Genomic DNA, 12,863 nt, shown 5'->3' with positions numbered 1-12,863 from the left:
TACAAATGCTATATATTATTATTATTATTATTATTATTATTATTATTATTATTATTATTATTATTATTATTATTAAAATATGCCCTGGGTACAATACATTTGTACTGAACGCTAGTACAATGAAAAAAGCGAAGAACTTTCTTCAGTCCAGTCAGATCTAAACGAATCAATCTTGAGTGAAACAAAATGGCTGCGTCCTTACGAGGGTTTCATGGTGTCTGCAGGGTCGTTCCACCGCGATCTAGTTGGAATTGTCCACCCAAAAAGTGTTGGTTTAGTAGTACTGTTGTTGGAACCAGCCTGGAAATTGAAAAGGGCACCAAGGAAACAGTGGAATATCCACCGATCAAGCCCAAATATCCCGAAGGCTCATGGGGCAAAACAGATCGTTCTTATGCCTGGATGTGGCATTCATTGAAGGGCGAGGTGTTGAGTATACCTAAAGTCTCAGACAGGCAAAATATTTTACTACAAAAGGAGACTGATTCTGTTGTCCTCGAACCTGTTAATGAGCATCCATCATGTTTACCGTTTCGACAATATGTCACCAAAACACATCTTATTCCATGGACAAGCAGCAAGGCTTCATCATCATCAAACTTGGATCACTCTCCTCATTCTGCTGACCTTCACGACAACTTGCACTCGGAGCATGTTGAGTCAATTGTTGAAAGAATTAAGCAAGTCGTGAGTGAACATCTCATCACAGAAAATGAACTTGTAGCAAGGGAACAAACACACCCTTCAAAACATAATAGTTTCAGATGCAAATTGCTGTTCCGTTGCATCTCAGATGCAATAACTACCCACGCCTGGAAGGACTATGAACACTTGAGAATGTGTCAGTACGATGAAGATGTTATTGTCAGGGCTTTATGGCATCGAATAGGTATAGAGAGGGAAAAACAGGAAGGTGATTTAGAATATTCAACTCGAGAAGATATGCTGGATATTATCTCTAAAATGGATCAAACAGTCATGTCTAAAATCGTGTTTGATGCCATGCTGCGCCACCATCATCCACTACCACAAGTGAGTACCACTATCCAAACAATCAACTTTAGGTCAATATTCCAAATTCAATTTCTTATGTGAGTAGTGCCATTGCCATTACTGTACTTTGGGGAAAGTAAAGCTGCTTTTCAATCAAGAATACTTCAAACATCCATCTGGGTTGGTAGGTCTAGTCTAGGCCTAGGCTACTTTTCAACATTTTTCTTTTGTTGGGAGTGATCCTCTATTATTATCATAAATTATATGATTGATGTAGTGCTTTGGTTTTACCAATATTGGTGTCACTTTTATGCCCACTTCACTATTTACCACTGTAGCTTGGTTTCAAACAAAGATATTATATTTTTTCCCTTAATTCATCTCTCAAAGTAAAGTTCTGAAGGCGTCGTTTGCCTTGGTTAGGCTCTTGGACTCGCAACTGTAAGGTCGTGGGTTTGAATCCTGTCAGGTACCCGACATTGTGTCCTTGGGGAAGACACTTTACTTAAATTTTTCTCGCTTCACCCAGGTGAGAACGGGTACCCCACTACAGACAGCGAAAGGTCAAGTCTTGTCAGTTTGTTAGTGTTTGAGCCAATATGTCATATATATATATATATTATTTAATGCAGTTCGCAGCTTGCACTGTACTTCTGTATTGATCCCAGGAAACGGAGAATGTTTCTGGGAAAATGCTGGGGTAATACAATCCGTGCCGGCTTTAAGCACGCTGGCAGAAAGCACGTTTCGGACTCTAGCACTCTAAACGGTTCTTACTGAATTTTTGCTATACAAATTATTACACGCCTTTAAGCACGGTTACTTGGGCTTCAGGCACGCTTTGTTTACAAGACAGTCAATACTTTCATGGTGACCTATCAAAGTTCGAACACAGTCTACACCGCAGCAGTTGAGTGTGGTAAGAGAAACACCAAGAATGCAAGTGGACACACACACACACACTCACACGCGCGGAGCGGAAGGCATACAGTGGGTGTCGCATTCAACAAGGTAGCAGGGACCAGCTTGTTGTCCTGGTTGGATTCAACCTCTCGTTGAACGTGACTAAAGCTAAGGTTATTTAAAGTCTTTAAAGAAAGGAGAATTATAATTATACAGTCAAACCTGTGTAAGACGGCCACCCATTGTCAAGGAGAAAAGTGGCCGTATAAGACAGGTGGCCGTCTTAGGCAGGACTGATCAAGATGAAGAAAACAAACCATTCCCATCTGAGGTCCCAATCGAAAGTAGCCGCATTGTTGTTGTTTTTGATGTTGTTGTTGTTGGTGGTGGTGGTTTGTATTTTGTTTGTAATTTTTATTTTATTGCTGATTTTTCACAAGGGTGACAATAAAATTAAATGTATCAGACGAGGAAGACCGAGTGCCACGTTAAAACAAGCACATGGGTCGCCACCACTCGGAGAACGAGCGACGCTTCTGTCACAAGTTCATGTTGACGTCCTTTGTTGCTTTGTTACAGACTGGGTAAACAGTGACCACTCATCTCACTTACGATTTGTGTATGAGTTCTGGGGGGGCTTATGGGTTATATGAGGGATCACACGCTTACCTCACCAGCAGCTGAAAATTGGTTGCTATTGGTCAACAGTGGGAGGGGCCTACTCAACATGATCGGTTGGAGGGACTACCTAACAACAACGACAGGTGATTGAATTGTGACGGTTCGCCCACAACGCCTGGGGCCAATGCACAATGTATGACAAAACGTAATGGAGTCACAAAGGTGGCTGTCTTAGACAGGTGTTATTGCATAGTGTGATAGGAGTTGTGTGTTAAAATATGGTGGCAGCGGCCGCGTTGGACAGGTGACCGTTTTATACAGTTAAATTATATAGAAAAAACGCACGGGGGGAAATGGAAAGTGGCCGTTTGTACGGGTGGCCGTCTTATAGAGGTGTCCGTCAGGGCAGGTTTGACTGTATTACATGATGTACCAATACTAGTAAAACAGTTGTTGCCCCTGATGATAAAAATCTTAAACAGCATCAGTGTGCGCGTGTTTGAGCTGTGTTCTGACCGTCATTTTTTGCATTTTTAAATTTTTTTTTTTTTTGGAAGACTTCTCGATTGGAAACATACCCTCTTTTATGTAGACCTAGATCTACATAAAAAGTAAAGGCGGGAGCTTGGATTTTCTGATCAGGGAAAGAAAAGAAAATTGAAAAAAATGAAGGTCTCGATCTAGACCTACCCATCCAGAGTTCATCCAGTTTCACACAGCCCGCATCACGTTCCCACCCACCCCCTCCCATCCCTACCGTAGGCTAACCCTCGCCCATCCTTTTGGCTTTCGGGCCCATAAAATAATATTAGGAGGAGGCACACTAGATCTAGCAATAGAATGTGTTATGAATCAAGGATGGGCCTTGTTCTTTTCATGAGATGGACAGAAAGGAGAAAAATTCTTCGCTTTTGGGGCAGCTAATTATTTTGCTTTTATTTGGTTATCGCGACCTCGTTCAAAGCGACTCTGTCTGTTTACCTCGTTGGAGCTGACGTACATTTACAAAGAGATATATAGAGGAAAAAATCGGGAATTAAGGATTGCCTCCTTGGAGCCGACTTCTCGTTGAATGTAACCTCATTGAATGCGACACCCAATGTATATAGATGCACACTGTCGTGCGTGTGGACATAGGATCTAGCCTAGGGCAAAGCTACACACAGAAGAAGAAAAATACTAAGAGAGTGGGGGGGGGGGAAAGGGAGGCTGGCTGCGATTTCACCTTTGCCCCTCACTATCCGATAACCCTGACTATGTATCACGCGTGAGGTGGGATGAAGGCCTGGTATGAATGTGGCTCAGCGGCCAGTGGTGCGCACAGGCAGTGTGTAGGCCTAGTGTGCTGTATCGTGAATGGCCGTCTTAAATTAAGTTTTCCTTTCCCTTTCGACCGCAGAACAAAACAAACAAAAACTACCATGGCAGGTAAAAATGACAGCGCACTCTTTTGGGCGACCACTCCTTGTGAACAAGGGGAAATAACTCTGAAAATTTTGTGCATTAAAATCTTTCTCATGACAGTGTTTACTTCGCACTCAAGCACGCTTGGGCATTAAGTAGGCTTATGCTTTCTCCCAATGACGGTGCTTAGAACCGGTATGGACTGTAATGGTTTTGTAAAGCGCATGCATAGAGTTATGATAAAGCATGTTGTATAGAGCTTGGCTGTGCACATCATACTGTAATTAGGGGCATACCAAAAGTTTTTTACCTGACCATGAAAGATTAAAGGTAGAAAGCTGAAATTTGGGGTGAAAGCCAACAATCATCTTTCTGGAATGCATCTTAATTTTCGGGAATTTCCGAAAACTGGATTTAACACCAGCGCACTGTAAGTGAATGGGTGTAGATATCTATATGTTGTTCTCCAGTTTCAACGTAAACATGGAGAAAATTGAGCACAGGGCAGTAATGAAGTGTTTGTTCTCGCAAGGCAAGCAACTACAGGATATTCTTGCGGAGATGCAAGCCGCATATGGGACTGATTGCCCATCCTATGCTGTGATAAAATTTTTGTGTTAAAAAATTCAAATGCGTATTCATGGACATTGAAGATGGTCGTGCAGTGACAGCAACAACAGAAGAGAATGTGTTGAAAATCAAGAAACTTGTGTTGTATGATTGACGGGTGACAGTCGAACGATTGAGCAAAGAAACTAGGCTAAGCATTGAATCAGTTTTACGAATCTTAAATGAACATTTGAATATGACCAAGGTTTCTGTGAGATTAGTCCCACTTTTGCTCCTCAAAAAGTAACATGTGGATTGTTGTCAAGAATTGCATATATAAGGTCATATGAGCGTGTGGGACACATTAAAATTTTCAGTTTGTAGGAATTTTTTAGTTTTGCCCGCGTGATGGCTGGAGCCTACTCTTATCGATTTTAGACCACCAAGGGATCTTTAATGTGCGCAACTTACACACGGACCCTCCGAGATTTTTCGCCTTTGTGCGAGAAGGCTAGAGGTGTAGATCTTTCCTACCAGAAGATCAGGGTGTGGCTGAAAGACAGCAGTAAGAAGAAGCCAAGGAGTAGCAGTAGAAAGGCTGTAGAAAGAGTCAAGAGCCCAGAGGAGGGGGGCAAAGGAGGTGAGGGAGTGGGGGCAGAAAGAGGAGACGAAAGCAGATGACAGAACATTGCTAGAGAGCAGGAAAGGAGGTGAAAGGAGACAATTTTTTAGAAGAAAATTTTTCAGTCGCTACCCGGATTCAAACCTGGGACGTTTGAATGAGAGGTCAACACCTTAACCTGTAGGCCATGAGAGCCCCCCCCATATATACAATTATTATGAAACAATTATTATAATTACTGTTTATTTTATTATTAATATTATTATCAGAAATTAATTAGTTTCAGTTACTGAGAGCTGAATAGAAGCTTTTGTATGATATGAGCTGATCGGCATCATGGAGACTTTCAAGCCTAAGCTTGAAATTTGTGTTGAAGTGAAAATTGTGTTTTATAAAATATTCTGCCTGTCTTACTTGTAGGTAAAGTCAAGGCACAATGAGCTGTGTACAAGTACTCCAGCCCCTGAGCTCCTGTATGGAACAAGCAGCTATGGGCATAGCCATTCACCACGGCAGCAGTTAAAAAGCATATCTGCAGGTACAAATATTTTTTTTCCAAATGATCTTTTGTTTTAAATGACAATCCATAAAGTTTTGAGATTTGAGTGCAGAAAGAAGATGCCAAAAAGATGAAAATGACTAATCACATTTATCCTTATGATTTGTAAAATTGTTTTACAAAACATTTCAGTTCCCATGTCTATGTCGCCATATAATTTACTAACTGAAATGTTATTTTGGTCTTTCCGTCTGTGACTTCGTGTTAAAGGTGCGTACCAAATCTATAATAAATGGTAATTATAATTATACAGTCGAACCTGTGTAAGAAGGCCTCTTATTGTCGAGGAGAAAAGTGGCCGTCTCTGGCAGGACTGATGAAAATGAAGAAAGTAAACCATTCCCTTTTGAGGTCCCAACCGGAGGTGGTTACAGGCTTAGGACTGTCGTTAGACCGTTAGACTAATTGATATGCGTTTGTTTGTTTTTTTGTTTTTTTTTGGGGGGGGGGGTGTTTTGTTTTTGTTTTTTGGTTGTTTTTTATGGGGGTGGGGGTCTTTGTTGTTGTTGTTGCTGGTTTTGTTATGGGTTGGGTTTTTTAGGTGGGGGGGGGGGGGGTAATGGGAAGGGGGTTGTTGTTTTTTAAACATTCCCTTGTCAGTTCCCAACTGGGGTTGGTTGAAGGCTCAGGACATGGGTTACATTTATATGTTGTACATTGATGCCGTCATCAACAGTCTGATTTATCTAAATATGTAAAACATTTTTGTTTTCACAATGAGATGAAGCACAGTGAGATGAAGTCTCACGACTGCCGTAATAAGTTTTCAGTTCTACAGTGTAGAGTGTATCAAATGAGGAAGACAGTGTGCAAGGATAGAACAAAATGGAAAAAGTGTCAGACGATGAAGAAGAGGTAAAATATACAAATGGGTCACAACCACTCGGAGAATGAGTGATGCTTCTGTAGCAAGTTCACGTTCATGTCCATTGTTAAAGACTGGATAGTGATGGGTCACCTCACTTACCATTTGTGTATGAGTTGTGGGCGGGGTTTATGGGTTATGACGAACCACATGCTTCCTTTGCGAGCAGCTGAAAAATTATCGTTGCTGGGTAATCAACTTGGGTAAACAACAGTGGATGGGACCTACCCAACATGATTGGACATTTGAGAGACTAACGAAACTGGTGAATAGATTATGACGGCTCGTCCACAACATCAGGGGTCACAATACATAATTATTGACAAAGAGTCTGGTGATGAGAGTGGCCATCTCAGACAGGTAATTTCGATTGATCGTTTAAAATGAGGTGGACACCATAGCGTTAGACTGATGTCCGTTTTACACAGTAAAATTTAATTTTCAAAACACGAGGGGGGGGGGGGGGGGGGGGGGGGAGATAAAAAGTAGCCTTTTGTACAGGTGGCCATCATTGCAGCTTAGAATGTATATTATAATTTCTATTATTACACTTTTATGTTGTAACCAGAAAGTCTTATTGTCTTAGGTCAAGATGTTGGACTCAATATTATTAATCTACCTTTTTAGTTGATGTTATGTGCTCTACCCAGTGAAATGCAGTGCTATACATCACATACTTTTATTGGTTGCAATATATTTATTTCAAGTGGCTAAAGATTTTCATAACTATCTAGTTTTTGTTTGATTTGTCCCCTTGAAATTGATTCACATTTAGCTTCCTCATGAATTGACAGGAAAAGACATCATTTAGGCTTCTGATACTGATAAGTCATATCTTTTGCTTTTTGTGTTCTGTAATCAAAATATAACAAATTGCCAACTGTTAGTACTCTAATATTTTAAAGATCGTAATATTTATAGTTTTTCAATCCAATCTCCAGGTCATAAACTTGGAGACCCATGTGAGTTTGGTATGCTGGGTTTCTTGTCAACTTGTGAGACCAATGAGTTGGAAGAAAAATATAACAGAACTGTGGCTGAACAGAGCCGGCTAGCACTGGGTCTTACAAGTTCCTTCACATGGCTCGCTGCTCAGACATTTAATCAAGGTAACTACTATAGAAGTCGGATTCTTTTTTCAGGATATTTTTAGGTTGTCGTGGACAACGTCTACCTGTTTCAATGTCTCTCATACTTCTTTCATGCTCCCTGATTGAATGTCTAGTCTAAAAGGGGTCAATTAGTAAAGGCGCTTGACAATAACTGTCTTCACTTAAATTCAAATGACTTTCCCTCTCTTCCAACCCTTCACCCCTACTTCAAACCACCCACTTTCAGACAAAAGCACACTCGTCCTCGTTTTGTATATGGCTTCTGGTTTATAAACTTCTCATTGCAATAGCATTAAATTCAACACATATCACACTTTTTTTGTCTCTTGTTGCTAATGTCTCAAATTTGAAGGTCTTTTTCTTTTCTTGCTTCCATTCAAATCAGCTGCTCAGTACAAGACTCTGTCAAACATCACTTTCAAAATGGCGTATTGCAGTCTTACTCTAAGCAGTCAAAATGAAAAATAATAATCACAACAGTGAGTGAATGATACAACTGTACATCCACCAGGCTTCAGCGATGTGGTGGACATGACGTACCCCCTCACCTGTCAGACCGTGTTGTCAGATGGACGCAGTTTCTCCTTCTTGATGTACCAGCTCAACACTTTAGAGCTCTGGCAGGACAATGATGCAAATGGATTGGTGAACCTCTGCTGGCACACACCAGAGATGCCCCTTTACCACAGCATCGATAATGGCCAGGTATGTCTCATCCTTTTTCTTTAGATTTTGATGGGCAGGCCTCATTTTAGACTTCTGAGCCTTCAAAGTCAGAAACAGAAGAGGAGCTTATGAAAAAAGCAAACGTTTTAAAATTTTGCTTTCTTTCAATAAATTTATAAACTCTTGAGAATGCTTATGTTTGTTACTGTGCTGAGAAAACTTTATTCCTCTCAAATTGAAATCAGTCCTCAGCTTGCGAAAAAAATTTCTATGACATTCATTACTTGTGTTTTGCAGTGATCTAGGCTGACAGGTTTGTAAAGGATATTTCCTATATATATGTTTAGTTTGTGGAGACTGGAAATTGAGCTAATATATTTCAGTAGCAGCAGTTTGGCACTTTGCTGTTGGACATGGAAGATCCATGTTAAATTCCTGAGTGGGGGAAAATTTTTATTGAGTATCAGACTTTCTGCTGGAATGCTGTATATCCCTCTCAGCCAAGGTTGGGCCTGAGATGTAAGGTTGGAAGCCCGCCTCCTAAATGATCAGAATTGTGTAATGGGGACATAAAAATACCTACTTTAAAAAAAAAAATTTCAGCAGTAGGGCCTCATCTAGCCAATATAAATTTGATACATATGTTTACAGCTGAAAGGATTTGTGAAAGCGTTCAACTACCTGATTTTTTGTGAAACTGGTACATGTAATAGTGCTGTTTAGGTCTGCATTGCCTAACAGCCTTTGAGTGTGTGAACCGTACAGTTACACTTGATGATTTTCATCAACTCTGTATTCTCCTTCTATATTCATCTTCTAAATCTAAATGTTTGTTTCCAGGTGAGAGAACTGAATGAGGATGTGATAAGAAGACTGGTTCAGATGTTCTTGCTGTCCCCTGTGGAGCGAGACTATGACATGAAACCAACAGTGACTGACAAGGACACTGACCTTCACCTCAAGCAAGACTTTATTCCGGAGAGAGTGATTGTGGAGAAGATTATCAGAGAAGAGCAGTACATTGTTTGAAATGTTATCACAAAATTGTAGTTATATATTAAGTTACATCTAGCACAATGTTGCATACTACTGCCACATCTTTTTGAACTTATTGATTGTTCAAAAGAAATTTTATGTTGCTGAGTTGAACTTCTCAGCAACGCTTTGGGTGTAGGTATCCACTGTATATAAAAAATAGTCCTAGAATGTGACAGCTGATATTGTTAGAGAAAATGATTTAAAGTCTTAAACACACCTGTGGGTTTGGTTGATCTTAGACTTTATGTAGTTTACTGCCGACTGTTCACCCCCCAGGTTTATTTTAACACATTACACCCTAACTCGTCCGTGATCGCCAGGGAATCCCTTACGCGCTCCACCCTGACTCGCCCGGAACCGCCCGTGCCGACCTAGCGTCTTTAAAAATGAAGTCTCGCCTTGACAAGACTCTGGGGCCGAGATTTTGATTTGCATAGTATTGCAAAAAGTTTCTTCTTTCGTTTGATACCGAAACGAAATTTTTTGGGCCAGTAGTTTCAGTATTAGAGCCGAATGAAGTGCGATCACGTTACCGACACTTCGAAGGTGTCTCGACTTGTTGAAAAGCGACACAATTGAGTTTGAAAAAGGAAATAATGATGGATTTGAGCAAAAACAAGATGACAAATCAGATGACTCAGATTTTGATGAAAACGTTTTAGCAAGAGTTTGGGGCGATTCGGATTGATCAGACGTAGAAAATCTAGAATTTAGATATATATGGCCCAGAGAGTGAGAGTGACGGGTCGGACACCCCGATTGAACTAAAGTAAGAACATTTCCAACAGTTTGCGCATACATAAAGTTATATTTTTCTGAAACTACATTCATGTTTCATTTTAACTTTTATTTTTTCAGGATATTTGGAATTTGTTTAGTATTTTTTAAAGGCTTGTATTCACGGGAGGTGGATTCCTTCCCCTTGCTTAGGATCTAACAATGGACTTCCGGTCCAGAACCTTAGGGTGTAATGTGTTAATAGGACATACAGTTACATTTACTTTGAAGCTGTGAATTGTCATAAATGACTGACCGAGCTGGAACATTTCATATATAATGAGAGTTGGCTTACAGGAATTATGCTAAGCTTTCTTCCTGAACTGAAGAGAAAGTGTTTGTATGTTGGATTTCTAACTCAACTAATCATGTTGGTCATGAATGAATGGTGTGTATTATTTTTGTCGTGTTGCAATGCTCTAATCAATATTGAAGGCAAAATTCATTTTGTTCCTGAAATAAAACGTGAGTCTGTATGTTTTTATTTTTGTGTTTGAATTTTATTGCTTGAATGTAGAATTTCTTTTCTTGTTAAGTTCCTTCTTACGCCTATAGTCCAACAGTTTTGCATCTTTGAAACAAAGTATTGTGACAATACTTCTCGTTTTTAATGACGTTCTACATGGTAAGGAAGATGAAGTGCTGTGCTGGGTTTTTTAATAGATAGGATTGTGCCATTTTGTTGTTTTCATGGCAACACTCATCCCTGAGAGGCTAAATGACTGTTTACCTGAGGAAGTCAAAAAATCCTTGTCATCAGCCTTCTCTGCATAAAGTGGTGTATACAAAATCAAGCTTTGTTTCACACCCTGTGACGAAACTGTATTTTCATTTATGATCCTGCTTTGCTTTTACGTCATGACTCTGAAAGTTAAGAGTTTGAAGCTCTTTGCCCAGTAGTGACCGGTTTGAGTTTCTGGAATGGTTTCAGTTTTGCACCCCTTTCAACATACAATTGTTCTTTAACCCTATCCATACGCCCTGGGGTCATTTTGTACCCCCCAGGTTGCATTCTTCACATTTTAGTTTGACAGACTGCTATGCAAAGCATACAGATCGGATTAACGACTAAATTTTCTCTTTGGAAAGTGGTGGCACAGAGTTCCCAAGGTCGGATACAATAGTAAAACACGATGTACGGATAGGGTTAGTATAAAACCCCTTCAATGCCACAGGTAAATAGGCCCCTGTGGCGGGGGAAATCTCATGAACCAAGGCTGCTCAGGGGTGACCCCACTCTACATCCCATAACTTGTTTATTTATGAATATTTCCTCTCCAATTTCTGCACGTACATTCAATACTGAACCACATTTCTATTTATATAATTTTGGGAGAATTTCATTGAGAGATAGATGAAGAAAAGTTGGAGTTAATGACATGATGCCAAAAACAACAACACCAAACAACATGAACAACACACATTCGAGTAATGATAAACTGAGACCAAAAAAAGGGGAATGCACGTTGTGTGAGTGCTTGCAGGTAAAGAAGAAGTGACAAGAGGCTTTTCCTACCTTATACAACGTTCGCAAAATCAATATAATATATATATACATGTAAGCCCATCTGTGTTTGCTGCCAGTAAATCATTTTTGTGAGGTAGATGTGTTTGATCTAGATTTAATCTTCTCTTCGAGCTAAAATCTGAATCTAACGCTTTCAAATGGGGGGGGGGGGGGGGGGGGGAATGGAGGTAAACATAAAGGGAAGGTACCCCGATAATATATACAAGATTTTAGCAGTAACTTCTCTTATAACTGGTATCAAAACAACCACTGTCACAGTCCCGTAAATTCTACGGGCCATAAGCTCAGCGGTATACGGTTCAGGCCCGTAAATTCTACAGGCGCGGCAGCGAAGAGGTTAAGAAGTTGGAAATCTAATTTAACATTCATTACCTACAGGGACTAAACAAAGCAATCCGAGGGCCACGAAAACTTCTGGGACCACTGAAGTTGAAAAATACCCCACTTTAAGTCCCTCAAAAAATAAAAACTTGTTCCAGTCTTCCAATGAGTCGGTTCAGTCTCAGGAAAATTAAGTTTAAAAAGAATACGCACCTTATTTTTTAAAAATTAAGACCCAAAATTTTATTTCAGCAATCTGTCATTCCGAGTCAAGCCCGTAATTTTTGGGCTGCTCAACTTAATAGGCCTTGTAATTCCTTTACAAGTGTTACTATTAAGACACTGTACAAAACACTCAAGTTATTTTCTAAATGTTTAATCAATGCATGGATATAATGTAACAACAGGATAATGTAAATTCTGGTTTTCAAAGGAAAAATATACAAATATGCACTAAGACTTAACTCGAAATTTACTTATGCTATGGAACTGAAAATAAGTACTGTTTCGGTTACCATTTCAACAAAATGAACAAATGAATCTAAATAGCTTCCTCAGACATATGAAGAGGAAGTAATAATGAAGACAGTCAATGGTTTTCGACACATTGCGAGATGAAAATGACAAAACGAGATTCCATCTTTTCAAAATAACTTTCCAACACCGGAGGATTTCCTATGGAAGACTGTCTTGAAGTGCTCTAGTTCTGGGATTCATGTCATTGTTAATCGATTCTACATTTCTACATTAAATACTCAAATTTAACTAATGTCCAGTAAATATTCACCAATCACTACGTTAGCCCATTCTTCAAATTAAGAAGAGATAACAATAAATTCAAGTAATATCAAGATCATAAAAATAAATACATTTCTCCCTAATAATACTGAGGAAATAATGATATA

General features: G+C 39.6%; 1 protein-coding gene across 1 annotated transcript; it reads left to right on the top strand.

Annotated features, from left to right (window-relative positions):
* The first annotated feature begins 156 nt into the window (after window positions 1–156).
* Window positions 157–9,491, top strand: LOC101848175. The gene is made up of 5 exons (XM_005091832.3): window positions 157–1,032; window positions 5,513–5,630; window positions 7,458–7,625; window positions 8,140–8,333; window positions 9,135–9,491. The coding sequence occupies exons 1-5, from the start codon at window positions 187–189 to the stop codon at window positions 9,321–9,323; spliced, it is 1,515 nt and encodes a 504-aa protein (XP_005091889.1). The 5' UTR covers window positions 157–186; the 3' UTR covers window positions 9,324–9,491.
* The last annotated feature ends 3,372 nt before the right edge of the window (window positions 9,492–12,863 follow it).

The sequence above is a fragment of the Aplysia californica genome, unplaced genomic scaffold, assembly GCF_000002075.1.
Source record: "Aplysia californica isolate F4 #8 unplaced genomic scaffold, AplCal3.0 scaffold00036, whole genome shotgun sequence".
Taxonomy (NCBI): Eukaryota; Metazoa; Mollusca; class Gastropoda; order Aplysiida; family Aplysiidae; genus Aplysia; species Aplysia californica.
Note: the sequence above shows the minus strand (reverse complement) of the source record. Positions and strands in the feature narration are given on the sequence as shown.

Excerpts from the sequence above, each read along its gene's own strand:
- LOC101848175 (XM_005091832.3), top strand. The coding sequence starts at position 187 with ATGGCTGCGTCCTTACGAGGGTTTCATGGTGTCTGCAGGGTCGTTCCA. Across the intron at positions 1,033-5,512 it reads ACCATCATCCACTACCACAA|GTAAAGTCAAGGCACAATGA; the intron begins GTGAGTACCACT and ends TCTTACTTGTAG. Across the intron at positions 7,626-8,139 it reads TGCTCAGACATTTAATCAAG|GCTTCAGCGATGTGGTGGAC; the intron begins GTAACTACTATA and ends TACATCCACCAG.